Source organism: Ursus arctos, chromosome X, assembly GCF_023065955.2.
Source record: "Ursus arctos isolate Adak ecotype North America chromosome X, UrsArc2.0, whole genome shotgun sequence".
Taxonomy (NCBI): Eukaryota; Metazoa; Chordata; class Mammalia; order Carnivora; family Ursidae; genus Ursus; species Ursus arctos.
Genome location: NC_079873.1, coordinates 61529076 through 61555096, shown reverse-complemented (window position 1 = coordinate 61555096; position 26021 = coordinate 61529076). Strand labels below are relative to the sequence as shown.

The 26021-nt window shown below is 35.8% G+C and overlaps 1 protein-coding gene across 14 annotated transcripts in view; it reads left to right on the top strand.

Moving 5' to 3' along the window:
* Positions 1-26021, top strand: part of ATRX (ATRX chromatin remodeler) — a 324331-nt gene that overhangs the window by 71690 nt on the left and 226620 nt on the right. For 8 of the 14 annotated variants that reach the window (XM_048213847.2, XM_048213852.2, XM_026480116.4 and 5 more), the window contains 4 exons: positions 18274-18329; positions 19457-19509; positions 20521-20645; positions 23303-23416. In XM_048213847.2, coding sequence (XP_048069804.1) covers positions 18274-18329; positions 19457-19509; positions 20521-20645; positions 23303-23416 — 348 coding nt within the window. The remainder of the gene's footprint in view (positions 1-18273; positions 18330-19456; positions 19510-20520; positions 20646-23302; positions 23417-26021) is intronic. The other 6 variants (XM_048213854.2, XM_048213856.2, XM_048213855.2 and 3 more) reach the window with 1 other exon arrangement.

The window sequence follows — 26021 nt, the reverse complement described above, 5'->3', positions numbered from 1 at the left end:
GATACCTTCAGTTTTGTTCTTCCTTTTCAAGATTGCTTTGGTTATTTGGGGACTTCTTTGGTTCTATACAAATTTTAGGATTGGTCTAGTTCTGTGAAAAATTGTGTTGGTATTTTGATACGGATTGCATTAAATGTTTAGATTCCTTTGGTTAGTATAGACATTTTAACAATGTTTGTTTTTCCAGTCCATGAGCATGGAATGTTTTTCCATTTCTTTGTGTCCTGTTCAGTTTCTTTCACAAATGTTAGTTTTCAGAGTACAGATCCTTTGCCTCTTTGGTTAGGTTTATTCCTAGGTATCTTCTTGGTTTTGGTAAAATTATAAATGGGATTATTTTCTCAATTTTTTTCTAGTACTTCATTATTAGTGTATAGAAATTCAACACACTTCTGTAGATTGATTTTGTATCCTGCAACTTTACTGAATTTGTATATCAGTTCCACTAGTTTTTTGTTGGAGGTTTTAGGGTTTCCTCTATATAGTATCATGTTATCTGCAAATTGTGAAAGTTTGTCTTCTTCCTTACCAATTTGGATGCTTTTTATTTCTTTTTATTTTCTGATTCCTGTGGCTAAGAATTGCGGTACCATATTGTATAATAGTGGTGAGAGTGGACATCCCATGTTTTGTTCCTCACCTTAGGGGAAAAGCTCCCAGTTCTTTCCCCATTAAGGATGATGGTAGCTGTGGGTTTTTCATAAATGGCCTTTATTATTTCGAGGTATGTTCCCACTAAACCTACTTTGAGTGTTTTTGTCATGAATGGATGTCATACTTTGTCAAATCCTTTTTCTGCATCTTTTGAAATTATCGTGTGGTTTTTATCCTTTCTGTATTGAATGAGATGTATCTCACTGACTGATCTGTGAATATTGACTCACCTTGCATCCCAGGAGTAAATCCTGCCTGATCGTGGTAAATGATTCTTTAATGTATTGTTGGATTCACTTTGCTAATATTTTGCTGAGGAATTTTGTATCACTTTTCACCAGGTGTATTGCCCTGTGGTTCTGTTTTTTCAGTGGAGTCTCCATCTGGTTTTGGTATCAGGATTACACTGGCCTGATTGAATGAATTTGAAAGCTTTCTTTCTCTTCTATTTTTTGGAATAGTTTGAGAAGAATAGGTATTAACTCTATAACTCTTTGGTAGAATTCACCTGTGAAACCATCTGGTCATGGCTTTTTGTTGGTTGTTTTTGAATACAGATTCATTCTAATTGCTGGTAATAGTTTGCTCAAATCTTCTATTTCTTCATGATTCAGTTTTGGGAGGTTATGTTTCTAGGAATTTATCCACTTCTTGTAGGTTGTCCAGTTTGTTCGCATATACTTTTTCATAATATTCTCTTATAATTCTTTGTATTTCTGTGTTGTTGGTAATTTCTCCTTTTATTTACAGTTTTGTTTATTTGAGTTCTCATTTTTTTGATGAGTCTGGATAAGGTTTTTCAATTTTGTTGATTTCCTCAAACTACCAGCTCCTGGTTTCAGTGATCTGTTGTATTTTGTTTCTATTTTATTTCTGCTCTTATTTTTTAGAGGTTTACTTATTTATTTGAGAGAGAGAGAGCGAGCGAGCACGTGTGTGTGCAGGGGGAGGGACAGAGGGGAAGCTGACCCCCCACTGAGTGGGGAGCCTGATGCAGGTCTTGATCTCCCGACCCTGAAGATCATGACCTGAGCCTAAACCAGGAGTCATACCCTCAACCGACTGAGCTACCCAGGTGCCCCTATTTCTGTTCTTATTTCTATTATTTCCTTCTGCTGTTTCTGTGTTTCATTTGTTATTCTTTTTCTAGCTCCTTTAGGTATAAGTTTAGGTTATTTATTTGAGGTTTTTCATACTTCTTGAGGTAGGCTTGTTTGCTATAAACTTCCTTCTTGGAACAGCTTTGGCTGCATCTGAAAGATTTTGGATCATTGTGTTTTTGTGTTCACTTGTTTACATTTATTTTTATTTTCTCTTTGATTTCTTGATTGTCCCATTTTTTGTTTATTAGTGTGTTATTTAATCTTCATGTGTTTATGTGCTCTCCAGTTTTTTTTCTTGTGGTCGATTCCTAGTTCCATAGTGCTAGTGTTGGAAAAGATGCATAGTATGCATCCATAGTATGACTTCCATCTTTTTGAATTTTTGGAGACTTGGTTTGTGGCCTAACGTATGCTCTGTTGTGGGGAATGTTCCATGTGTATGTGAAAAGAATGTGTATTCTGCTTTTAGGATGGAATGTTCAGAATATATCTGCTGGATTCATGTGTTCCAATGTGTCCTTCAAAGCCAGTGTTTACTTTTTGATATTTTGTTTGGATGATCTATTGATGTAGGTTAAGTTCTCTTAGTGTTATTGAGTTACTGTCAATTACTTCCTTTATATTTGTTACTAGCTGCTTTGTTTTTGTGTTGCTCCCCTGTTGGGTTCATATATATTTGCAATTGTTACATTTTCTTTTTGGATTGTTCCCTTTATGATTATGTAGTGTCCTTTTTTGTCCTTTGTTGTAGTCGATGTTCTAAAGTTTATTTCGTCCTATATAAATATTGCTACCCCAGCTTTCTTTTCACTTCCTTTCACATATAAATGTTTTTCTGTCCCTTTACTTTGAATATGCATGTGTCTTTAGGTCTGAAATGAGTCTTCTGTACGCAGCACATAGATGGGTCTTGCTTTGTTATCCCTTCCTTCACCCTGTGTCTTTTGATTGGAGCATTTAGTCCATTTACATTCAAGGTCATTATTAATAGGTATGTATTGCCATTTTGTTATCTATTTTATGGTTGTTTTTGTAGTACTTCTTTTTCACTTCTTTTGCTGTCTTCTCATTGTTTGCTTCCGTTCATTAGTGATGTGCTTGGATTCCTTTCTCTTTATGTTTTGCACATCTCTTACCAGTTTTTGACTTGTGGTTATCATTATGCTTATATGTATAATCTTCTTCATATAGCAGTCTATATTAAGCTGATGGTTGATTAAATTTGAACCCATTCTGAACGTGCTAAAGTTTTACTTTTCTCTCCCCCTTACCTACCATGTTTTCATATATGGTGTCTTATTTTTCATCCTTTTATTTTGTGAATTCTTTTTATTTCTTAGATATACGTAATTTTACTGCTTTTGTGCTTCCTGTTTTTCTTACTCCTTATGGTGTAACCTTCCCACTCAGATTGTCCCTCTCAGCATTTCTTCTAAGGGTGGTTTGGTAGTAATGAATTACTTTAAGTTTTGTTTGTCTGGGAGCTCTTTATCCTTCTGTGAATGATAGCATTGTTGGTAGAATACCCTTTTTTGTTCAGATTTTTATTTAAATTCTAGTTCATTAACATATAGTGTAATACTGGTTTCAGGAGTAGAATTTAGTGATTCATCACTTACATATAATACCCAGCGCTCATTACAAGTACCCTCCTAAATACCTGTGACTCATTCAGTCCATCCCCCACCCACCTCCCTCCATCAACCCTCAGTTTGTTCTCTGTCATTAAGAGTCTCCTGTGGTTTATTTTCCTCTCCCGTTTTTTCCCCCCTTCCCATATATTCATCTGTTTTGTTTTTTAAATTCCACATATGAGTGAAATCATATAGTATTTGTCTTTCTCTAAGTTATTTCACTTAGCATAACACACTTTAGCTCCATTAATGTCAGTGAAATGGCAAGATTTCACTTTTTTTGATGGCTGAGTAATATTCCATTGTATATATATATACCACATCTTCTTTATCCATTCGTCAGTGGATCAGTCTTTGGGCTCTCCCTATAGTTTGGCTATTGTTGATAATGCTGCCGTAAACATTGGGGTGCATGTACCTTTTCAGTCGTGTAATTTTGTATCCTTTCAGTAGATACCTAGTAGTGCAATTTTTGGGTCATAGTGTAGGTCTGTTTTCTCTTTTTGAGGAACCTTTATACTGTTTTCCAGAGTGGCTGCACCAGTTTGCATTCCTACCAACAGTGTAAGACTTACCCTTTGTTCGCATCCTCACCACCGTCTATTGTTTCCTGTGTTGTTAATTTTAGCCATTCTGACAGGTGTGAGGTGGTTTTGATTTGTATTTCCCTGATGATGAGTGATGTTGAGCATCTTTTCCTGTGTCTTAGCCGTCTGGATGTCCCTTTTTTTTTTTAAGTTTTTTGTTAATTAATTAATTTATTTTTTAATATGTCCAGTTAGCCACTGTATAGTTCATCACTAGTTTTTGATGTAGTGTTCAGTAATTCATGAGTTGCGTGTAACAAACACCCAGTGCTCATCACAACATGTGCCCTCTTCAATACCTGTCACCCGGCTACCGCCCCCCCCCGACCGTCATTTTGTTTCCTGGAGTCCATAGTCTCTCATGGTTCTTCTCCCTCTCTGATTTCTCCCCCTTCAGTTTTCCCTCCCTTCCCTATGGCACGGAGGACCATAGCATGGATGTCTTCTTTAAGAAAATGTCTATTCATGCCTTCTGCCCATTTCTTAACTGGGTTATTTGGGTGATGAGTTTGATAAGTTCTTTATACATTTTGCATACTAAGCCTTTATCAGATAATGTCATTTGCAAATATCGTCTCTTATTCTGTGGGCTGCCTTTTAATTTTGTTGATTGTTTCCTTCGCTGTGCAGAAGTTTTTTATTTTGATGAAGTCCCAATAGTTCATTTTTGCTTTTGTTTCCTTTGCTTCTAGTCAACATGTCTAGTAAGAAGTTGCTACGGCCGAGGTCAAGGAGGTTTCTGCCTGTGTTCTCCACTAGGATTTTGTTGGTTTCCTGTCTCACATTTAGGTCTTTCATCCATTTTGAATTTATTTGTGTATATGGTGTAGGAAAGTGGTCCAGTTTTATTCTTCTGCATGTTGCTGTCCAGTTTTCCCAGCACCATTTGTTGAAGAGGATGTCTTTTGTCCATTCGATGTTCTTTCCTGCTTTGTGGAAGGTTAGTTCGCCAAGTAGTTGTGAGTCTGTTTCTGGGTTTTCTGTTCTGTTCCATTGATCTGTGTGTCTGTTTTTGTGCCAGTACCATACTGTCTTGATCACTACAACTTTGTAATACAGCTTGATGTCTGGAATTGTGGTGCTGCCAGCTTTGGATTTCTTTTTGAACGTTACTTTGGCTATTCAGGGTCTTTTCTGGTTCCATGCAAATTTTAGGATTGTTTTTTCTAGCTCTGTGAAAACTGCTGGTAGATTTTGATAAGGATTGCGTTAAATGTGTAGATTGCTTTAGGTAATAAATATATTTTAACAGTGTATGTTCTTCAATCCTTGAGCATGGAATGTTTTTCCATTTCTTTGTGTCCTCTTTAGTTTCTTTCATCAGTGTTTTATAGTTTACAGATCTTTTACCTCTTTGGTTAGGTTTATTCCTAGGTATCTTAATGGGTTTCGGTGCAGTTATAAATGGGAATGATTCCTTGTTTTTTTTTTTTTTTCTCTTGCTTCATTATTGGTATATAGAAATGCAGCCGATTTCCGTACATGGATTTTTCTGAATTCTTGTATTAGTTCTAGCATTTGTTTTGTGGAATCTTTCTGGTTTTCTACATAAAGTATTGTGTCATCTGCAAATAGTGAAAGTTTGACTTCTTTCTTGCCGATCTGGATGTATTTTCTTTCTTTTTGTTGTCTGATTACTGAGACTAAGACTTCTAGTAGTATGTTAAATATTAATGGTGAGAGTGGATATCCCTGTCTTGTTCCTGACAGTGGAGGAAAACTGCCCTTTTTTCTGCATTGAGGATATTAGCTGTGGGTCTTTTGTATATGGCCTTTATGATGTTAAGGTATGTTCTATCTATACCTTCTTTGTTGAGCAAGAATAGTTGCTTTATTTTGTCAAATACTTTTTCTGCATCTATTGAGAGGATCATATGATTCTTATCCTTTCTTTTATTAATGTGGCTTATCACATTGATTGATTTGCATATATTGAACCACCCCTGCAGCCCAGGAATAAATCCCACTTGATCATGGTGAATAATCCTTTTAATGTACTGTTTGATTTTATTTGCTTGGTGAATAATCCTTTTAATGTACTGTTTGATTTGATTTGCTAGTTTCTTGAGAATTTTTGCATCCTTCCTCATCAGGGATGTTGGCCTGTAATTCTCCTTTGTAGTGGGGTCTTTCTGTGGTCTTGGAATCAAAGTAATCCTAGCTTCGTAAGAGGATCTTGGATGTTTTCCTTCCCTTTCTGCTCTTTGAGCATTTTGAGAAGACTAGGCATTAACTCTTCTTTAAGTGTTTGTTAAAATTCCCCTGGGAGGCTATCTGGCCCTGAAGTTTTGTTTGTTGGGAGATTTTTTTTTTTAATCATGCCTTTTTTTTTAAAGATTTATTTATTTATGCATGAATGAATGAGAGAGAGAGAGGGAAAACGAGTTGGGGGAGCGGCAGAGGGAGAAGTAGACTCCCTGCTGAGCAGGGAACCTGTTGTGGGGCCCGATCCCAGGATGCTGGGATCATGACCTGAGCCAAAGGCAGATGCTTAAATGACTGAGCCATCCAGGCACCCCTGTTGGGAGATTTTTGATTACTGATTCAGTTTTTTTGCTGGTTCTCAGTCTGTTTAAATTTTTTTTTAAATAATTTTTATTTTGTTATGTTAGTCACCATACAGTACATCCCCAGTTTTTGATGCAATGTTCCATGATTCATTATTTGCATATAACACCCAGTGATGGTTATTAAGGAGGGCACATATTGCATGGTGCACTGGGTGTTATATGTTTAAATTTTCTCTTCTTTTTTAGTTTTGGTAATTTGTATGTTTCTAGGAATTTATCCATTTCTTCCAGTTTGCCCTGTTTGTTGACAAGTAATTTTTCATAATATTCTCTTATAATTATTTGTATTTCTGTGGCATTGGTTGTCATTTCTCCCCTTTTGTTAGTGATTTCATTTATTTGGATCCTTTCTCTCTCTCTCTCTCTCTCTTTTTTTTTTACGCGTGGCTGGTTGTTCATCAGTTTTATTAATTCTTTTAGTGAACCAGCTTTTAGTTTCGTTCATCTGTTCTGCTGTTTTTGTTGTTGTTGTTGTTTATATATCCTTTATTTCTGCTCTAGTCTTTATTCCCTTTTTCTGCTGGCTTTAAGCTTTATTTGCTATTCCTTTTCTAGCTCCTTTAGGTGTAAGTTTAGGTTTTTATTTGACCCTTTTCTTGCTTCTTGAGGTATGCCTGTATTTCAGTGTACTTCCCTCTTAGGACTGCTTTTGCTGCATCTCAAAGGTTTTGTACTCTTGTGTTTTCATTTTCACTTTTTTCCATGTATTTTTTTAAATTTCTTCTTTGGTTTCCTGGTTAACCCTTTTATTCATTAGTATGATGTTCTTTAACCTCCATGTATTTGTGGTCTTTCCAAATTTTTTCTTCTGGTTGACTTCAAGATTCATAGTATTATGATCTGAAAATAATGCATGGTCTGATCTTCATCTTTTTGTACTTGTTTAGGGCTGATATGTGACCCAGTATGTTATATGTATTGGAGAATGCCCGTGTGCACTTGAAAAGAATGTGTATTCTGCTGCTTTAGGATAAAATGTTCTGTAATTTTAATATCCTCTCTTTATCACTATTTTTTGCCATTTTAATTATTATGTGACTTGGTGTGGACCTCCTTGGGTTGATTTTTTTTCTGGGACTCTCTGTACCTCATCGTGGATCTGGATTTCTCTTTCCTTCTCTAGATTTGGTAATTTTTCAGGTATTATTTCTGCAAATAAACTTTCTACCTCATTTTGTCTTCTCTTTCTGGGATCCCTAATATGTATACGTTCCTTTTTGCTGTGTTCCTTTAATCTGTTCTCATTTTTTATTCTGTTCTTTCTCTTGTGTAGCTTGATTACCTTCCAGTACTCTGTCTTCCAGGTCACTGATGTGTTTTTCTGCTTCCTCTGGTCTACTGCTTATTCCCTCTAGTGTATTTTTAATTTCATTTATTGTGTTCTTCATCTCTGCTTGGTTCTTTTTTATATTTTATGTCTCTTTGTTGAGGTTCTCAGTGAAATTTTCCACTCTTCTCAATTCTAGTGAGTATCTCTAGGACCATTATATTAAATTTTCTCTCAGGCATATTGCTTATCTCTGTTTTGTTTGCTTCTCTTCCTGTCATTTTTTGTTTTTTTCGTTTGGTGCATATTCTTCTTTCTCCTTACTTTGTCTCACTCTCTGTGTCTATTTATATGTGTTAGGAAAGTCATCTATGTCTTCTGTGTCTTCTACACTTGTAAGTAGTGGTCTTGTGGGGAAGATGTCCTGTAGTTCCCTGCAGTGCAAGGTCCCATGTTCACCAGAACCTTGCACTTCAGGGGTATCTCCTGTATGTGTCGTGTGCACTATAATGTTGTGGCTGAACCACAGTTGTCTTCAGTGCAGTTGGATCCAATGGCTCCTTTTGCCTATTATGGGCAGAGTTTGGTCCCTGCATTGTTAATAGGCCAGGCTGGGGACGGCTTGTGCTTGAGTTGGCTTGTATGAGCATTTGCAGTTTTCAGTCTTAACTGAACTGCTGCAGGGTGCTCTCTCTCTGTCGTCTCCAGAGACTTGCATAAGTGAGTGGGGTCTGCCATCATACCATTTGTCTGCCCTCAGCCTTCTGCGGGGCTGCATTTGAACTGGTTTGTGTGCATATTTGTCTGTTCCCCCAGGGCATGAGTCACTTTGTATTGGTTCTGGCCACTTTCAGGTCTGCTTGCACAATGCCAGTTTTTTGGTTCCTCTTTAGGTGGACCTTTGCTGTTGTTGGGTTCAGTGGGGCAGATTGGAAGGAGAGGCGGGGGTGTAGGCAGGGCCCATGGTGTTAGCAAGGTATGGACTAATCTGCTGTAGAGGGGACTTGGAGATGCTTTGGAGTACTCTTATGGAGGGCATGGTGTGATGTTTGCAAGCTAGGTGGACAGTGTACACTGGTTCCTGGAAGTGCCCTGGTATCTGGACTAGGGTTTGAGGAGGTAAGTGGTACCTGCCTACTTTTCTGTTCTTGGAGTAATCTCCTGAAGATCCCTTCCCCTCTTATGCAGGTTCTGAGATTAGTAAATACATCAGTTTCCTTACCGTATACCCCTGGTGGTTTTCAAACTGCTGCTTCTGTGTGGTATCTCATTGGGGTTGTTTCTCATGCTTGCTCTTTAAGGGCAGGGACTCAGTTTCCTCTTGCCCTGTGGTTTTCTCAGAGCCCAGGCTGCTGATTTTTTAAAGTTCAAAGTGTTGAGCCCCACTGATTATAAAAATTTTCAGTGTTGAGTTTCTCTCATTTTCAAAGCCAAATGGTATGGGGATTCATCTTTCCAGTGCAGGCCCCCCATGCCTGGGGAGCCTGGTGTGGGGTGTGCTCTTCTCCCTTCTCTGTGCTTGTGGCTTCCCTTCCTCTTGTAGACAGTCTCTTGGGTCAGTTTTGTTCCTAACCGTGTCTGTGCCCTCCCTACCATTTTTTTTTAAAGATTTTATTTATTTATTTGACAGAGATAGAGACAGCCAGCGAGAGAGGGAACACAAGCAGGGGGAGTGGGAGAGGAAGAAGCAGGCTCATAGCGGAGGAGCCTGATGTGGGGCTCGATCCCATAATGCCGGGATCATGCCCTGAGCCGAAGGCAGACACTTAACCGCTGTGCCACCCAGGCACCCCCTTCGCTACCATTTTTGATGTGGCCTCTTCTCTATGATAGCTGTGGAGAATCTGTTTTGCCAGTCTTTGGCTTGTTTTCTGTGTTATTTACACTGATGTAGGTGTTATCTGGGGTTTCCTTGGCTGGAGGGGAGCTTAGGACCCTTCCACTCTATCATCCTCTCTTGAAGTTGATATTGATACTTTTAATTCTAATTTGTTACCACAGATTTCACTGTAGTCTTCCTCTTTTTGTATTTTAACTTCTTTCTGTAACAGAGAAATTTGGCCCTGTTATCCTCAATTTTTGTACTCATTTGCCCAGTCCTCATGTTATCCACCTATTTTCAAATTTGCTAACCATACCATCACAACAGAGAAACCTAACTAGTATTAAGTATTTGTCTTAAATTCTCTTTATCTTTAGAATGACGTTATATTGTCAGAGTTCTGTGTTTAGTAGGTAGTTGGGGAATTCTGCCTCTGGTGGTGGCAGACTAGCTTCATTTGCACAAGCAGATTATCTCCCACAGATACTAGTTATAAACTCTGGCCAAAATACTGAAAATAATTATGTGAAGGAACTGGAAAGTGACAAAAAGCAGACACAAATGGGAGGGGAGTGAACACATGGAAGAAAGAAATACTGTTAGTGAATTCCCAATTGTTAAGCCTTTTTTACTTAAGGAAAATGTCAGCTTAGTTGGGGACAGTTAAGACTTAGATAGAAATCTGCATTCATATTGGATGATGTATGAAGAAATTTAGGGGGACCCTGGCAGCTTTTGTAAAATGAGGGGGAAGATTCCATTCAGAAGAGAGGTACAAATTGGGAACTCCAAAAGCTGCAAAAACTCCAACCATACCTGTGATTGAATTGTTCAGGTGCAACCCAGATTCCAGGCAGCTCAGTTAGGGGTAAAAAGAACAGTAGAAAACTTTTAGTTGCTTCCAGTACAGGGTAAACAGTTTGGGGTTTGATTTCAGCTAAGTTAACTACCTCCTCATAACAGAAATATCAACTCTTTGGAGGAATATAATGAGCTCCAGTGCCTTCACTTTATCTTTCCAAATGACCAGTACCAATCCTAAATACTAGATAGATGAAGAAAGAAGAAATGTGACCCATGCTCAAAAGGAAAAACAATCAACAGAGACCAATCTACAGATGACTCAGACATTGAGATTAGCAGACAAGAACATTAAAGCAGCAATTACAACTAAGCTCAAGCACAAAAGGCAAATACATTTATGATGAACAGAGAGATAGGAAATCTTAGCATAGATGTAAAAACTGTGAAAACCCATTTTGAAATTCTTGAACTAAAAAATAAATCATTGTACTTGACATGAGATTAAAGGTAGCAGTGTGTCAGTGAATTTGATGACAGACTAATAGAATTTATCCATCTGAGAATAGAAAACATTAAAAAAGAAAGTGTATGGAGCACTTGCTCTTCAAAGCCTTTCCCCAGTAAAACTGTGTAGTTATCAATCAAGCACATGCAAAGAATAAGAATATGTAACCCATGCTCAGGAAAAAAAGTCAGTAGAAATTCTCAGTGGGCCCAGCGTTTTGTAGTTATCTATATACTAATCTTGCACATATTTTGTTAGATTTTTACGTAAGTATTTCAGGTATTTGGGGTGCTATTTTAAATTCTGTTATTTGTAATTTAGGTTTTATTTGTTCATTGCAGGTATGTAGGAATTTTATTCTCTTTTTATGTTGCCCTTGAATTCTGTGAACTTGCTGTAGGGAGGGTTTTTCTTTGTTTTATTTTTTTGCCTTGTAGATTCCTTGGAATTTTCTATGTAATCTTTCCTGAAAATAGGGATAATTTTATTTCTTCGTTTTATCTGTGTGTATTTTAATTCCATTTCTTGCCTCATTGTGCTGGATAGGAGTTTTTGTATTTTCCATTATCATGAAGAGGAGTGGTGATGGCAGATACTCTCTTGGTGTTCCTAACCTTGGTGGTAAAGCATTCAGTATTTCACCATTAAGTATGATGGTTCCCATATAAATGGTTTTTGTAAATACTCTTATCGAGTTGAGGATGTTTCCCTTTATTCCTAGTTTTCTGACAGTTTTTTACAGTGACATTTATATTTAGATAATTATAGACTCACATGCAGTTGTAACAGCTAATACAGAGGTCTTATATACACTTTGTCTAGTTTCCCCATAATGGCAACATTTTCTAAAACTATAATATATTATTGTAATCAGGTTATTGATATCTACTGATCGGGTTCAGATTTCCTATGTTTTCCTTGTACTTGTGTGAGTTTATTGGGTTTTATACAATTTTATTACTTGGATTGATTCATATCTCCACCCCTATAGTCATATATCCACCCTCACAGATTACTCATCTTGCCCTTTCATAATCATGCTCACCTCCCTAGCCTGACTCCTACCCAGGCCTAACACCTGGCAATCACTAATCTGTCCTCCATTTCTAAAGTTCTGTCATTTAAAACATGTTACATAAATGGAATCATATGAATGTATGTATTTGGGATTTGATTTTTTCACTTAGCAAAATTCCCTAGAGATTCATCTGAGTTTTTGCATGTACCAGTAGTTATTTCCTTTTTATTGCAGTGTGGTAGTGTTCCATGTTATGGATATACCACAGTTTGTTTAATCATTCACCTGTTAAGGGACATCTGGGCTGATTCCATATTTGAACTATTACAAATATAACTGCTGGTGAGCATTTGTGTGAACTACATTTTCATTTCTCTGGGATAAATGCCTGGGAGTGCAGTTGGTGGGTCATACAATAGTTGCTTGTTTATTTTAAGATACTCCTAAACTGTAAATTGAGTTCCAGAGGGGCCATACCATTTTATATTCCCAAAGCAATATATGAGTGACTCAGTTTCTCTGCATCTACACCAGCATTCCTTTTTAATCTTATGTATTCTGATAGATGCTTAGTGATATCTTATTGTGGTTTTAATTGGCATTTCCTTAATGACTAATAGCACTTTTAACAGTGTTACTGAGATATAATTTGTATAACATAAAATTCACCCATTTAAAGTATACAATGTAGTTTTTGTATTTCACAGATATGTGTAACCATCACTGTAGTTAATTTTATAACCTTTTTATCACCTCAAAAGAAACACCCCCCCTCACTAATCTACCAAGCAACCTTGCTAATCTACTTTCTTGGCTTTATGGATTTCCCTGTTTTGGACTTTTCTTATGAGTGGCATTGTATAATATGTGGTCCTTTATGACTGGCTTCTTTCACTTAATGTAATGTGTTCAAGATTTATCTATGTTGTAGCATGTTTTAATACTTCATTCCTTTTTATGGCCAAATAACATTCTTTTATATGACATTTGTCTTGTTTACACCTTTTGGCTATTATGAATAATGCTGTTATAAACATTTATGAACAAGTTTGTGTATGGCAGCGTATTTTTGTTTTTCTTGGGTACATACTTAGGAGTAGAATTGCTAGATTATATGGTAACTATGTTAAATCCTTTGAGGAAATGCCAAAATATTTTCCAAAGTGGCTGCACCTTTTTACATTCCTGCTTAGCAGTGTACGAGGATTCTGATTTCTCTGCATCCATGTCAATAATTATTATCTGACTTTTTGATTTTAGCCTTCCTAGTGCATGTGAAGTAGTGTCTCATTTTGGATTTGGTTTTCATTTACCCGAGGGCTAATGATACTGAGCATCTTTTCATGTGCTTGTTGACAATTTGTATATATTTTCCTTGGAGAATCGTCTATTGAGACCCTTTGCCCAATTTTTAATTGGGTATTTGTTTTTATTATTGATTTTTAGCATTTTTTTTATATATTCCAAACTTTTTATTAAAATAAAATTTACTTAACCAATTTTAAGTATATAATTCCCTGGCATTAAGTACATTCACGTGGTTGTGCAAACATTACCACCATCTATCTCCAGAACTTTTCATTTTCAAATGAAACTCTGCACCCGTTGAGCACTAACTTTCCAATCCTCTCTTTGCTAGCCCCGGCAACCACCATTCTACATTCTGTTTCTATAATCTTAACTATTTTAGGATCCTCATATAAGTAGGAGGGCTAATACAGTTTTTGTCCTCTTGTGTCTGGCTTATTTTACTTAGCATAATGCCTTCAGCTTTATCAGTGCTGTGGCATGTATCAAAATGCCCTTCCTTTTTAAGATTGAGTAGCATTCCATTGTATGTATATAGCATATTTAGTTTTTCATTCATCTGTCAGTGGGAACTTGGGTCAGATATATGATTTGCAAATATCTTCTCCCATTTTGTTGGTTGTCTTTCATCTTCTTGATGGTGTCCTTTGAAGCACAAAGCTTTTAATTTTGATAAAGTACAGTTAATCTTATTTTCTTATTGCTCATGTTTTTGTTGTCATATCTAAGAATTCATAGTACTAAATCTGAGGTCACAAGGATTTACCCCTATATTTTCTTCTAAGAGTTATATAGTTTTAACTTTTTAGGTCTTTGATGCATTTGAAGTTAACTTTTGTATGTGGTGTGAGGAGGGCTCCAAGTTCACTTTTTGCATCTGGGTACATAGTTGAGTTAACATCATTTGTTGAAAAGACTATTTCCCCACTGAATGGTCTTGTCATCCTTATTGAAAATCAATTGGGGGAAAAAAACCAGTCAACTGTAGATATGTGGTTTTATTTCTGGACTTTCAGTTGTTTTTTTTGACTCATCTATGTGTCTATCCTTTTGCCAGTACTACACTGTATTAGTTAACAATTGTTTTATAGGAAGTTTTGAAATTGTGAAGTGTGAATCTTCCTGTTTTATTTTTATTTTGAAGGCTTTTTTGGCTATTCCTGTTAAATTCTATACAAATTTTAGAATGAGCTTGTCAATTTCTAGAAGTCAGCTGGGATTCTGACAAGGATTGCATTGTATTGGTAGATCAGTTTGGGGACTATTGCCATCTTACTATTAAGTTGGATTGTTTTCTTTATTTTCAGGTCATTCTTTACAAGTGAGTAGAAATACAATTGATTTTTTTTGTATTGTTCTTGTATTTTTCAATCTTTCTGTACTGTTTTATTAGTTCTAATAGTTTTTTGTTGGATTCCATAGATTTTCTATATATAAGATAATGTCATCTCCAAAGAGAGGTAGTTTTACTTCTCTCTCTTCAATCGTGATGGCTTTTATTTCTTTCTCTTGACTACTTGGTCTGGCTAGAATCTCCATTGCAATATTGAATAGAAGTCGCAAGAGTGGATTTCCTTTCTTGTTTCTGATGTTAGGGAGGAAAGCATTACGTCTTTTACCATTTAGTATGATGTTAACCTGTGGGTATTTTGTAGACAGTTGAGGATGTTCCCTTTTTTTAGGGTCTTTTAAGATAGATTTTACTTTTTAGAGCAGTTTTTTAAAACATTTTTTCTAAGATTTTATTTATTTAAAAGAGAAAGAGAGAGAGAGAGAGAGAGAGAACACGCATGAACCAGGGGAGGAGCAGAGAAGCAGACTCCCTGCTGAGCAGGGAGCCCGATGCAGGACTCTATTCTAGGACCCTGGGATCATGACCTGAGCCGAAGGCAGATGGTTACCCAACTGAGCCACACAGGCACCCTAGAGCAGTTTTAGGTTCACAGAAAAATTGAATGAAAAGTACAAGGATTTCCTGTATCTGTTTCCCTCACTCTCCACAGCTGTATGTTTGTTACAGTTGATGAACCTACATTGACAAGCCTTTATCACTCAGAACCTATAGTTTGCATTAGATTTCACTCTTGGTGTTAGACATTCAAAGAATTTTGATAAATGTATAATGACATTGATCTACCATTATAGTGTCATACAGGTTGGTTTCACTGCACTAAAAATTCTCTGTTCCATCTATCCATTCTTCCTTCCCCTTTAACTCCTGGCAACACTGATGTTTTTACTGTTTACATAGTTTTGCCTTTTCCAGAATGTCATAATAGGTGGCCTTTTCAGATTGGGTTCTTTCACTTGGTAATATACATTCAGGGTTCCTCCATCTCTTTCCATGGCTTCATAGCTCTTTTTTTTTTTTTTAAGTGGTGACTAATACTCCATTGTCTGGATGTACCAGGGTTAGTTTATCCTATTCACCTTCTGAAGGATATGTTGGTTGTTTCCATGTTTTGGCTGTTATGAATAAAGCTACATACAAAGATGTTTATATAAATAAAAAGGGTGTTTATGTAAAATAAAAGTGTTTATAAGCATCTGTGTGCAGCCTTTGAGTGGATTTAGTTTTCATCTTATTTGGGTATTTATCAAGGAGTGTGATTGCTGGATCATATGGTAAGAGAATGGTTAATTTTGTAAGAAACTGCCCAAATGTCTTCCAAAATGGTTGTACCATTTTCTGTTCCCAGCAGCAATTAAATGAGACTTCTGTTGCTCCACATCCTCACCAGATTTGGTGGTGTCAGTGTTCTGCATTTGTCTGTTGATTGTGTAGTATTATCTGATTGTTTTAATTTCCAATTGCATCATGACATATGGTGTGGAGCATCTTTTTATATGCTTATTTGTCACTTGTGTATCTTTGGTAAGATATTTTCAGACCTTTTGCCCATTTCTTTTTTTTTAATTTTTTTTTATTATATTATGTTAGTCACCATACAGTACATCCCTGGTTTCTGATGCAAAGTTCCATGATTCATTACTTGCGTATAACACCCAGTGCACCATGCAATACGTGCCCTCCTTACTATCCATCACGGGTCTATCCCATTCCCCCACCCTCCTCCCCTCTGAAGCCCTCAGTTTGTTTCTCAGAGTCCATAGTCTCTCATGCTTCATTCCCCCTTCTGATTACCCCTCCTTTCTTTATCCCTTTCTTCCCCTACCGATCTTCCTAGTTCTTATGTTCCATAGATGAGAGAAATCATATGATAATTGTCTTTCTCTGCTTGACTTATTTCACTTAGCATTATCTCCTCCAGTGCCGTCCATGTTGCAGCAAATGTTGAGAACTCGTTCTTTCTGATAGCTGAGTAATATTCCATTGTATATATGGACCACAACTTCTTAATCCAGTCATCTGTTGAAGAGCATCTTGGTTCCTTCCACGATTTAGCTATTGTGGACAATGCTGCTATGAACATTGGGGTGCATATGGCCATTTCTAATCATGTTGTTTATTATTATTGAGTTCTTTGTATCTTTTAGATAATAGTCCTTTATCAGATATGTCTTTTGCAGATATTTTCTCCCAGTCTGTGGGAGAAAGACTTGTCTTTTATTCTGTTGACGTTTTCTAGTATTTTGTTGAGGACTTTCCTGTCTATATTTGTGATAGTGTTCTGTAGATTTCTCTTTTTGTGGTACCTTTACTGGTTTTGGTATGATACTGCTCTCATAAACATTAATTTGGTAAGTTTCCCTCCTTTTTGTATTGGAAAAATTTGTGAAGAATTCTTTTTTTGAATTTTTGGTATATTTCAGTGGTGAAGCCACCTGGGCCTTTGATTTTCTTTGTGGGTAGTTTTTTGATTACTAATTCAGTCTCTTCAGTTATAGGTCTATTCACATTGTGTATTTATTCTTTAGTCAGTTTTGTTAGTTGTGTGTGTTTAGGAATTTGTCCATATTTTGTTATCTAATATTTTGGCATATAATTCTTCTTGATATTTCTTTATAATCTGTTTATTTCTTTAAGGTAGATAGTAATGTTCCCTTTTTAATTTCTGATTCTAGTAATTTGAGTTTTGCTTTTTTTTTCCCTTGGTCAGTCTAGCTTAAGGTTGGTCAATTTCATTTATCTTTTCAAAGAACTAACTTTTGATTTCAGTGATTTTTCTATTCTGTGTCATTAAATTTAGCTCTAATATTTATTATTTCTTTCCCTCTGCTTCCTTTAGGTTTAGTTTGCTGTTATTTTTCCAGTGTCTTAGGTGAAGGGAAATAAAATTTATTAATAGTATGATTGTATTGTTAGTAAAAGATGGAGGTTAAATTTTCTTTTATGAGAAAATACCTTGGGACCCCTGGGTGGCTCAGCCTGGGTGGCTGAGCCATTAAGCATCTGCCTTTGGCTCAGGTCATGATCCCAGGGTCCTGGGATTGAGCCCTGTATCAGGCTGCCTGCTCAGTGGGAAGCCTGCTTCTCCCTCTCCTACTCCCTCTGCTTGTGTTCCCTCTCTCGGTGTCTCTCTCTGTCAAATAAATAAAATCTTAAAAAAAAAGAGATAAAATACCTTAGAAAATTCCAGTAGGAAATGTTTTGATACCAGACTACTATTTTTAGAAACTTGGTGCTTTAACTTGTTTTTATTCATTTATTTTTAAGGATTTTATATATTTGTCAGAGAGAGAGAGCACAAGCAGGGGGAGCAGTAGGCAGAGGGAGAAGCAGGCTCCTCAATGAGCGAGGATCCCGATGCAGGACTTGGTCTCAGGACCCTAGGATCATGACCTGAGCTGAAGGCAGGTGCTTAAGCGATTGAGCCACCCAGGCATCCCTAGAAACTTGGGATTAAAGAAGAGGTTAGTGTGTCAAGGGAGTGATTCTAGTGAGAAAATTCTTCTAAGAATATCTTAATGTGAGTAATGTATTAACAGTACTGTTGTACTTCATAGATTGAAAAATGGGTTCATGGAGTTGTAGTTTTGGTGGTCTGTTTGATAATGCTTTGAAGAGATAAATAAAGTTTTTATTTCTTCTCTTTTAAGAAAAAGTCAGTGGTTCTGGAAATAACTCAGATATGATGGAAAACAGCAAGGAAGAGGTAAGACTAATTTGAAGCATTTAAAAGATACTTATTAATTGCTAATAACCAACTAGAGTATATGTTATCAGATTGCTTCTATTTTTTTTAAAAGATTTATTTATTTATTTTAGAGAAAGAGAGAGAGTGAGTGTAGCAGGGAGGGTCAGAGGGAGAGAGAAACTCAAGCTGACTCCACGCTGAGCATGAAGCCCAACATGGGGCTTGATCTCATAACCCTGAGATCATGACCTGAGCTGAAACCAAGAGTTGGACACTTAACCGACTGTGCCACCCAGGCACCCCAGATTGCTTCTCTTTAATACATGCATGTGTTTAAGTTTACTGTTATGCTGAAGTATTATAATACTTCATTTTGGGTAGTTGTTTATTTTTAGAAGGTGTTCATTGTTTTTATTATTGTGTGGTTCACTTTAGCAATATACCTGAAGTCAGACAACTGAAGGCTTGCTAATAGATAGGTATTTGAACATTATTATATTGTAATAGTGGTGCTCAAGGTGGTTGTTATGGGCATGACTCCATGGTTCTGACATCTCTCAAAACTGGATATTTAGAGTATCTTAAGCATTATCATAGGAACGCATCCTGATGTCCTTCACTCGTGATACCCAGGCCTGTGCTATAGTTTTGGGATTCTTTCCACCTAGTATAAAAATTTTAATCCAAAAAAATATATTGACTGTATTGGCAAAATGAGGATAAATTTAGTGTCTCAGAGGAAATTGTAGAAGGTATTTTATGCCATATGTTAGGATAGAGAAAATGACACATCTTTTAGATCCTTAAAACTCCCTACGTCCATCAGGATCTGATTACTTCTGTACCTTTGCTTCATCTTTGTTGACTTGGGTCAGGATCATGATGTAGTAGTGCATCCTCACCTACACCACAAAATTCAATGGAAACAATTTAATTAAAAAAAACCCAGGAAATTAATCTTAAATCAAGGAAGCCTGAGAATAAATGAGAATTAGTTTTTGAAGTTCCTTTTAAAAATATTTTAGGTATAAAAGTAATATCCCATTATGTTACTGTATCAGAGATCTTGGTATAGGGAAATAGTTAATTGTAGGGGCATGTCTTTGAGAGTTGTATTCACTTTTTTATTTATTTCTCACGTTTAGGGAGCTAGCTCTTCAGAAAAATCCAAATCATCAGGATCATCACGATCAAAAAGGTTGGTTGACATTGAAGGGAAAACATTTTCAGGTTGTTTTATTTTCTTTTTCTGAGAATAATAATCTTTTCTAAACTTCAAGCACCCTTGTTCTAACTAAATAAACTATTTTATACAAAGATACACATTAAAAACTGGGCAGTATAGTATAATGAATTCTCTTGTATCCATCAATTAACTTCAACAATTATTGATTCATTCTGACTTTGAATTTTAGTGGAATTTTACAAGGAGGATTTATTATGCTTTAGTGGCCCTTGCAATATGTAGATAGTTTCTTTTAGATTATATATGTGCTCAAAAAAAGGACAGAGGGAAAATGAAATGAATGCCTCATGTAGCAATATGGGTTTCTTAGGATTATGTCAAATTGTCCAGGATGATGGGTTGGGGTAGCCATTATGCTTATGAGGAAGTTATAGGGAGATTAAAGAGTGGTAAAATTACTTTTCTGTGTTAGATTGTCAAAATGAATTGTACATAAGGACTGAAACTACTTCTAATCATACTATAAAGCATAATATACTGTATAGATTTTATTGGAAGTTTGCAGTTTATTCTATTGGGCATTTTTTTTTTTTTTTTTTTTTTTAAAGAAGACTCCACGCCCAACATGGGGCTTGAACTCACAACCTGGAGATCCAGAGTCAGATGCTCTGTTGTCTGAGCCAGCCAGGTGCCCCTGGCATTTGTTGTTTTTTACCAGTGGGAATGTCTCTTAATAAATACAGCTTTATTTTAACTTATTCTCTAAAGTGGTGATTCTTAATGAGGAGATCCCTTCATCACACCCCCCCCCCCGGTAGCTTTTTCAGAACGAACATACCCTGGTCCTACCCCAGACCTACTGAATCATAATTTTCAGTAATACGGTACAGAGATTTGTGCTTCTGTAGGTGAGTCTGATGTGTATCTCTGGTTAAGAGCCACCGTTCAATCTAAACACGTTCTTTGGTTATTATTCCAGTTGTCAGAAATGTCCATAATTCTATGGACTTAATTCTTTCATAGGAAACCTTCAATTGTAACAAAGTATGTTGAATCTGATGATGAAAAACCTTTGGATGAAACTGTAAATGAAGATGCTTCTAATGAAAATTCAGAAAATGATATTACTATGCAAAGCTTGCCAAAAGGTAATGTGTATTAATTTTTCATATGAAGTTAAAGTTGAAATGTATTTTTAAATGTCATTATAAAATTGGAACTTGATTTCTGTTAGCTGTGTGTAAAGGAACAAAACTAGCATTTTAATAGTGGTTTTCTGGAAATGTATTAGAATGGTAATGAAAATGTGTGTTACTGAGATTAAAAACTTACAGTATTTGCAATCAGCTTTGAAAAAGAACAAAACTTATTTTCTCTTAGCATTGGGTTTTAGAAAAGGGATTTTAGTCTCTAAATTGTATTTGAATGTGGAAGTTAGTTTAAACGTTTATATTAAGTTTTGGTTCAGTGAATTTAAATATGCTTGCTTTATAGGAAAACATGAATATTCTTAAAACTTTACAAAAACATTTAAAGTCTGGTTTAATCTTACTGCATTCTTAAATTCTCTAAGACTAAAAGCTGAAGCTAGTTATCAAAGATAGCTTTAGATGTATTTCTTGTAATTACCTCTTTAAAACGCCTTGTCACATGCCTTTCAACTGTTGTAGTTCTAACCTTAAAACCTCATTAATTAGATTGGGGGAAAAAAGCCAAGTGAAAATCTTGGAAGTTTCATAGCCCAAGTCTGAGAGCAGTATGATTATATGATAAGAGTAATGACAAAGGTCTTGGTAATTTCATGGTGTTTCAGAGTCAAAAGTTTAGATTTTTTCTTTATTAATAATATGTGCAAGTATCTTAGATTTTTCAAATTTATCCTCACAGATCATTTATAGCAGTGTTTACTAAACTTTGTTCTCTGTCTGCATTTATATTTTCATGACACATTTTTCGATTATGAAAGTTTAAAAAATGGGAAGGAGCATAACATTGCTTGACTAGGACAAATTAGGAGTTATAGTAGATGAAATATGAAATGAGGAAAAGGAATGAATGAGAGAAAGCAGAAAGAAGGAAAATTGATGGGCCTACCATTTACTTGGCTTTGCAAATCATCCGTGACAATTTCATGTAATGGTTAGTGGCCGAGGGCAGAAACAGCTAATGAGGGAGTGTGAGTCCCATAGGCAGTGACTCACTTTGGATCGTTACATTCTCAGTGGTTGTCACTCGGAGTCCTTATGATGGTCACTGGGTGAGCTAAGAAATAGGAATTCAAATCTTTCTTTTAATGATACTGTGGAAGAAAGTTAGTATGGGATGTTTCTAACCTGAATTAATTATAATTCTCTCCCACCAAACCAAAAATAGACCCACTTCATAAGGTAGAATTTGGGTGATGATAATTATTATTATAATACTATATTGAGTATATATAGGTACCAGACTCTTACAGAACTAACTCATTTAATCCTCAAACCAGTACTGTAAGGTAGTTACTGTTTCTACTTGTAGAAATAAAGGAACAAATTCAGAGCTCAGGGAACTTATTCAAGCTTTAAATTGAGAAACTAGGTCTGCTTGAATCCAAAGCTAGCGAGTGCTTTTTCCACTCTACTGCTTTGCTTCCATTTAGAGAAGAATCTTCAGAAATAATTCTGTTTTTTGTTAATTATAAATCTTGAGCGTTTTCAAATGCTGTGGCTTCTCTGAGATATATATATGTGAAATGGTTGTTGTAAATAAAGTTTTCTTTTGTGTGTAGATTATTTAAACTTGCTCGTTTGTAAAAACTCAATCCTCTATGCCTGCTTTCCCCTCCTTTTTTTTCAGAGACTCAGAAATACATACAACTAGATGCTATACCTTGCCAAAATCTGCTTGCTGAATAACATAGGCCCATGTTTCAGGGAGACCGCCCCTGACAACAACCGGGTTTTACTTTCTTAAATGTTGCCAATAATGCCCAATTACTAAGCCCAGCAATGTAGGTAAATGTGAGACCTGGACCCTTTTTACTATGCTCCTGCTTTATTTGCTCTTGAGAGATTATAATGAAAACTTCAGTTAACAACCTGTCTTCTCAGTTCACATGTTTTATAACTAAGAAAGTACATACTTTCTAAAATATTCCATAGAGACCAATAATTATCTCACTCTACAGTTTATTGTTAGAGCAGTTGAGCTTAAATATCTTAAGGCAATCTTCTGTTTTAAGACTCTTTAAGGACTTTTCAGGGTACTAAAAATTTGACACACTAGTTGGGAAATGCCTCAGAATAGGTATAGCAGTGATAGCAGAATTAACTTCTTACATTGCCTCCCACTATCCTCCCCCAAAACAATATAAGAAAACCCTTAAAAATCTTCTTCTGAGTTTGTGATTTGGATTATGAGAATAGGATGTCTTTTTAAAATTTCCCTTCTGGTCCTTCTATTTTATAAACTTTGTTGGAGTTTAGCATGAGTGTTCATACTCAAAAACAGTTTTTGTGATAGGCACTATAAAAATTCAGACCTGGGCTGAGGCTTTCTACTTTATTCACACATTTCTGTTATAATCAGTTCATAATACCCCCACCCTATTTTTATTAATTATATTCCAACAAGTAATCTTACTGCTGACACCTGGCCCTTTTACCATTTCCGTTTTATTTACTCTTGGAGAGGTCCTTACACAGTATTGAAAGCTTGAAAGAAACAAAATTATGTACCAGCAATGTTGGCTTTATCTGAACTGAAGTCTTGTACTTCATTTGCACATTTAATATGTGTAATGGTTTTTTAAATGAAATCATTCTAGGTACAGTGATTGTACAACCAGAGCCAGTGCTGAATGAAGACAAAGATGATTTTAAAGGGCCTGAATTTAGAAGCAGAAGTAAAATGAAAACTGAAAATCTCAAAAAACGCGGAGGTAAATACAAGTGAAAATGAAAACATGAGTTTAAATTGCTGTTTATGACCATATTGGAAAATCTGATGTGCTTATTAAAAATACCTCCACTTTTCTGCCCGTTGTTTATTAAAAGCACTACTTAAAAATAACTTCTGTTTCTCTCTGAGCTCTGAAGCAGAAAAGGTTAAACACCATTTATCCAAATACCTTTGCCTTCAGTGGCTATAAAGTTTTCTCAGGAAGCTTAGTATTTCCTTCTTGAATATTAGTTCTGTAATGCCTATATTCCAAAATACCATGTGTTCCCTCTCACCCCGAAAGAATTTCAGATTTGGACAAAATCTTGCCTATGGCCTTCAGGTAACTTTATATGTATATATATGTGTGTATATATATATATATATAAAAATACACTGTATCACAGAGTTACCTGTGCCTTAGTGTTATTTGGGGGTGCTTATTAAAAATGCAAGTCCCTTAACTCCACTAACAAATTAGAATTTCTGGGGATGATATCAAGAATGAGCCCCATTTTGTTCTTTTGTATATTAAAGTTGGAGATCTACTGATGTAAGGATAATAATGTAGAGATGAGTAGGAAGGAGAAGGGAGCTAGAGCTAGTAACCTTCCTTCCACCTGTCTGAGCCGTCTCTTCTTTTGTCTGTCTACCCCCACTTACACACACACCATGTTGGCTAATCATCTGTAGAAAGTTAGCATAAGGAGAATTCATTTAGAAATTTATGACAATGGAGTATGTATCCCATTTGTTTGTGTGTGATTTTTAAATAGTGCCTATATATTTTCTTGGGCAGATTTACAGAGCCATAATCCATGAGTATAAAAGGAACGAATCTCTAAAGAATAGAACATGACACTGAATTTCTAAGTAGAAGTGTGATGGAAGCATGTCTGTTTAATATTTTTCGTGTTACTTGTGAAATTATAGCATAGTACTTATATTGGTGAAATTTTGTGCAGATTTTTATTTCAGTGCTATATGATTATCTTGATGGAATTAGTAAAATATATCTGTATTTGTTATATATATTTTCAGATTAAATAACTCATTAGGTTGTTGGAGAAAATAAAAAAATGTTATTTAGTCTTTTGTCCACAAGGGGGTGTTCTGCTCCTTTCAAGCATGCGGAAGATTTATGGAGAATGTAGTTCATAGTAGGGAAACTGACATTGCAGCAACAGAGCTCACCAAAACTGAATAGTTTTCCTAAAACAAAAGAATCAGCAAGTAGAAGGTGACCTTAGGGATCATAAGCAAGAGTCTGGAGAACAAATAACTAAGTGTACTGCATTGTATCAAAATTAGTATCTAAATGGTGTCTTTGGGGAGGGACTCTGGTGCAGTCAGTGTCTAGAATATGTATAAGGGCCAAAGGGAGAGTGAAAAAAGAGTCACAGTTGTTGGGGAACGTGGTCTTAGTGCCACTTCACTATGCTGCTGGTATTTGGTCTGAACTGATATATTTGGAACATTTTATTGAGTGTTCTGTATAAGAATGCTTATGCTTAATGAAATATATATATTTATAGCCATAAAGTAGCACCTAAATCTCTCATGTTAATTTTTGTCTTAATGATTTGCTACATCTTTAAACAGTTAGAAATCACACAGGAAATTTAACTGTTTACTTATATATACATGTATGAATAAACTAGTGATCTGAAGTACTGAATTGCTAGTTAATATTCAAACTTCTTAGGAAAGTTAGTTCTATAATTGAAGCCTAGTTTAGGAAACTATCAATAAGGTAAATCGTGTATAAAGTAATTTTGTATTGATTTGAAACAAAAGGAAACATAAAGATACAGCTATATCCACGGTTTCAGGAGCCACTTTTTAAAAACACCATAGCCTATTGATAACCTTTTCCTCAGTTTGTTAGAAAGTATATTTTACACCTAATTTTTCTATCTGACACAATAATTTTATTTTAAATTCCAGTATAATTAACATACTGTGTGATACTAGTTTTAAGTGTACAGTATAGTGATTCGACAGTTCCATACATCACACAGTGCTTATTACGACAAGTGTACTCCTTAATCCCCATCGCCTGTTTTACCCATCCCCATCTCCCCTCTGGTAACCATCAGTTTTGTTTGCTATAGCTAAGAGTCTGTTTCTTGATTTATCTCTCTTTTTTTCTTTTGCTTGTTTTTTCCCCTTAAATTCCACATATGAGTGCAGTCATATGGTATTTGTTTTTCTCTGACTTATTTTCCTAAGCGTCATACTCTCTAGCTGTAGCCATGTCATTGCAAATGGCAAGATTTCATTCCTTTTTATGGCTGAATAATATTCCATTGTGTATATATACCATATCTTCTTTATTCGTCTGTCAGTGGATACTTGGGTTGCTTACATAATTTGGCTATTGTAAATAATGCTTCTATAAATATTTGCATGTGTCCCTTTGAATTCGTATTTTTGTATTTTGCGGGTAAATACCCTAGTACAATTACTGGATTGTAGGATAGTTTTATTTTTAACTTTTTGAGGAACCTCCGTATCATTTTCCAGAGTGGCTGCACTAGTTGACATTCCCACCAACACTATAAGAGGGTTCCTTTTTCTCCATATCTTTGTCAACACTTGTTTTT